The 3,853-nt window shown below is 44.0% G+C and overlaps 1 protein-coding gene across 2 annotated transcripts in view; it reads left to right on the forward strand.

Annotated features, from left to right (window-relative positions):
- rgn (regucalcin) overlaps window positions 1-3,853 on the forward strand; it is a 14,179-nt gene that overhangs the window by 4,982 nt on the left and 5,344 nt on the right. For both annotated transcript variants that reach the window (XM_017440920.3, XM_017440919.3), the window contains 2 exons: window positions 204-318; window positions 2,522-2,653. In XM_017440920.3, coding sequence (XP_017296409.1) covers window positions 204-318; window positions 2,522-2,653 — 247 coding nt within the window. The remainder of the gene's footprint in view (window positions 1-203; window positions 319-2,521; window positions 2,654-3,853) is intronic.

The following is a 3,853-nucleotide window of genomic DNA, read 5'->3' on the forward strand; positions in this document are numbered from 1 at the left end:
TATATATATATGTATATATATATATATGTATATATATATATATATGTGTGTATATATATATATGTGTGTATATATATATATGTGTGTATATATATATGTGTATATATATATATGTGTGTATGTATATATATAATATTGTATTTTCAGTTTCCCCGTGACCTGTTCGTTACTTGTTTTGACCTGTGCATGTGTCTCACTTTCAGGTTGACATATCTAATGGGTTGGACTGGTCTCTGGACCAGAAAACTATTTTCTACATTGACAGTTTGGCTCTTACAGTTGATGCCTTTGACTACGACCCATCCACTGGACACCTGGGTAAGTGTTGTATTCCATTTATCCAACTTCTACTGCTAATTCATGGTCAAGTCACAGAGGCAGCAGGTCCAGGTGAGAAACCCAGACATTCCTTTTCCCAGTGACACTCTCCAGCTCCTCCTGGGGGATGCCAAAGGCCAGAGAGGATACATAATCCCTCCAGTGAGTTCTGGGTTCTCTCCACTGTCTCCTTCCAGTGGGACGATCCTAACTCCAAAGGGAGGCCTCCAGGAGACTTCCTAATCAGATGCTGGAATCACCTAAGTTGACCCAATGTGGAGGAGCAGCAGCTCTACTCTGAGCTACTCCTGGACGATAAAGCCCCTCACCTTTTTTTCTTAGACTGAGCTCTGCCACCCTACAAAGGAAGCTAATTTTAGTTACTTATATCCGAGATGTCATTCTTTCGGTCATGAGCTATATTTCATAACCATAGGTGAGAGTTGGAATGTGGACAGACCAGTAAATTGAGAGGTTTACCTTTTGAATCAACTCTTTATTCACCACCACAGACCAAGGCCCCGCTACACCAGTCCATCTTTTGCGCAATCCTACTATCACTCATGAACAAGACATCCAGATACTTAAACTCCTCCACCTGAGCCAAATACTCATCCCTGAGCCAGAGGCAGAATTCGACTCTTTTCTGTTTGAGGACCATAGCCTTGGATTTAGAGGAGGTGACTCTCATCCCAGCCACTTCAAACTCCGCTGTGAACTGTCTCACTGCATGCTGTAGTTCATAGCCTGAAGATACCAACTGAACCACATTATACACAAAAACAAGAGATGGAACCCTGAGGTTCCCAAACCAGACACCCCCCTCTTCATGACTGTGCCTTGAGATCCTGTCCATGAACACCACAAACAGATTATGAGACAAGGGACAGCCTTGGTAGAGTCCAACCTGCACCACGAACGAGCTTTACTTTGTGCCAAAGATGTGATCAAAGTTCTAGCTTTGGATTTACAAAGACTGGACAGTCCTGAAAAGCGACCCTGGCTCCTCGGACGTTTTGCATCCTCCTCCACAGAATGCCTCAGGGAACATGGTCATAAGCCTTCACCAGATCCACAAAACGCATGTAGACTGGAGAGTCAAACTTTCATTACCCCTTAGCAAACCTACAGGGTTGAAGATCTGGTCCACTGTTCCATGACCAGAATGAAAGGTTCAACAATCAGCCAGAGCCTCCCTTCCAACACCTAGAAATAAACTTTTCCTGGGGACTCTGAGAAGTGTGATCCCTTTAAACACCATCTCTGGATCCCTTTTTAAACATGGGAACCACCACCCTGGTCACTCTGCAGGTGTTGGGCCCATCCTCCATGCAAGATTAAAGAGATGTGTCAGTCATGATAGCTCCACGATGTCCAGAATCTTCAACATCTCAGGGCAAATTCTGTTCACAACAGCCCTGCCTATGGAGAGCTTTTTTGACTACCTTTGAGGACTAGGGAGGTCTCAAGACTCTGCCATATAAAATTAGGATGGCCTTTTTAAGGGTTGTGGTTAGGAAACCCTCACAGTGCTCCATCCATCGTCCAACAGTATCCCCCGTTTGGGTCAGCAGTTTCCCACCCAAACCAAGCCAAGCACATTCTGCACACTGGACCTGTTTTCCCCTTTGACTCACCGAACGGTTTTCAAAGTTCTAGCACCTCTTTATGGCCTCTGCAAATTCCTCCCATACCACAGTTTGTGTATCTGCAACAGAGACTCCAAGAAGGCTGGGTGTTCAGTGCATAAGAACAAACAGTCAGAACCCTACTCTCTGCACATTGAAGGCCAGTTTACTATGGTGTACCTTACAGGTGGCTAATGTCCCAGACTACTTAGCCCCCAGGTTTACAGGGGTACTCAAACCCCTCCACCACACTAAGATGGTGATTCTGCAGTGTTGTAACTATGTACTGATACTCTAAATCTTTACTGCAACTCATCCAGCGGACTAATACTACAGAACACTCACCCGCACATGTTTATTTATACTATCAGTCGTCCACCCAACACCTCAGACACTGCACAACACCTGCCTGTCTTTCTGTACAAGTACAACTTGCTCTACAGATGTGTACTTGTACTGCAGAATGTGTACTTTTGAGTAACATTATAGTAAAATATCAAAAGCAAATATTGAAATCTCTGTTGCTTTATTTGCATGTCATTCTGTGTGTATTATTTGGCATGTTTGATGCCTAGGTAACCGTCGTGTGGTGTACCGTATGGAGGAGGGGGAAGGGTTTCCTGATGGGATGACAGTTGATGCTAACGGTCATCTCTGGGTGGCATGTTATAATGGAGGACAAGTCATTAACATCGACCCTGCTACTGGTCAGTCTCACTTGTTAACCTATAAGACACTCACTGGTCTATCTGTCCATCTGTCTTACCCTTCCTTCCTTTCAAACTAAATTCCCTTCTCTTGTGCAGGGGCTGGATGATCTTTTGACTAGTGGGTTACTTGGCTATAACTTTGTTGCCAAGGAGTTTCCAGAGGCTTTTGATTGGGTTTAGATCAAGACTCTGTGCTGTCCACTTCATTATTTCAATACTTCCAGTTTCAAGGAACTGCTTTACCCACTGTGCTGTGTGACTGCATGAAAATGGCTGTCTGTTTGGGCAGGAACTGTATGTTGTTGAAGAAGGTTCTGCTAAACAAATGCATTCACCTTGCCATGAAGCTGAATAACATTCCCCAAACCGTAACACTTCGTCCTTCACCTTTCACTGACTGAGGTGTTATAACAAAAAACACTCTGGTTCAAATCAGGGAGGTCATTCCTCCCAAACAGCCCTACTAGGTGACTCCATCATTGCCCATTCAGGGGGCATTCAAGTACCCCTGGAAACAGAATCTCTCAATGGAACACCATACAGAGACATCAAAAAGGCTTTGTTTTTGGCTCTTTTCACAATTTGTAGACAATAAAATTGTAACCCTTTATGTGCAGTAAAACACTTGTTGCTGCCTAAACCTTTATTATAAGTTTTGTTATGATCAAGTTAGAAATGGTAAAGTTTACAAATAATTGCAAACAAAAACACGTCTTTAATTAACCAAAGCTAATAGTATCTTTGATACAAGTGTTTCTAATAAAGTTTGTTTCTTGTAAAGTTGAATGGTGAGGTGAAAAGTGAAAGAAAATAAGTCCTGTGTTTGTCTGTGTCTCTTTCTGTCCTCTCTGACCCATCTGCTCAGGCAGATGGCCACTCATTCTGAGCCTGCTTGTGCTGCAGCTTTCTTCCTGTTAAAAGGGAGTTTTTTCTTTCCACTGTCACCAACCTGCTGCTTAGGATGGGAAAATGCAACAAAGTGAAGATTTGATGCAACCTGCTGGCTTCCTTAGATGGAGAACTTTTACTAACTGGCATTTTATAATATCCATCCATCCATCCATTCTCTTCCGCTTATCCGGGGTCGGGTCGCGGGGGCAGCAGCCTAAGCAGGGAGACCCAGACTTCCCTCTCCCCAGCCACTTGGGCCAGCTCCTCCGGGGGAATCCCAAGGCGTTCCCAGGCCAGCCGAGAAAC

The sequence above is a fragment of the Kryptolebias marmoratus genome, unplaced genomic scaffold, assembly GCF_001649575.2.
Source record: "Kryptolebias marmoratus isolate JLee-2015 unplaced genomic scaffold, ASM164957v2 Scaffold29, whole genome shotgun sequence".
NCBI lineage: Eukaryota > Metazoa > Chordata > Actinopteri > Cyprinodontiformes > Rivulidae > Kryptolebias > Kryptolebias marmoratus.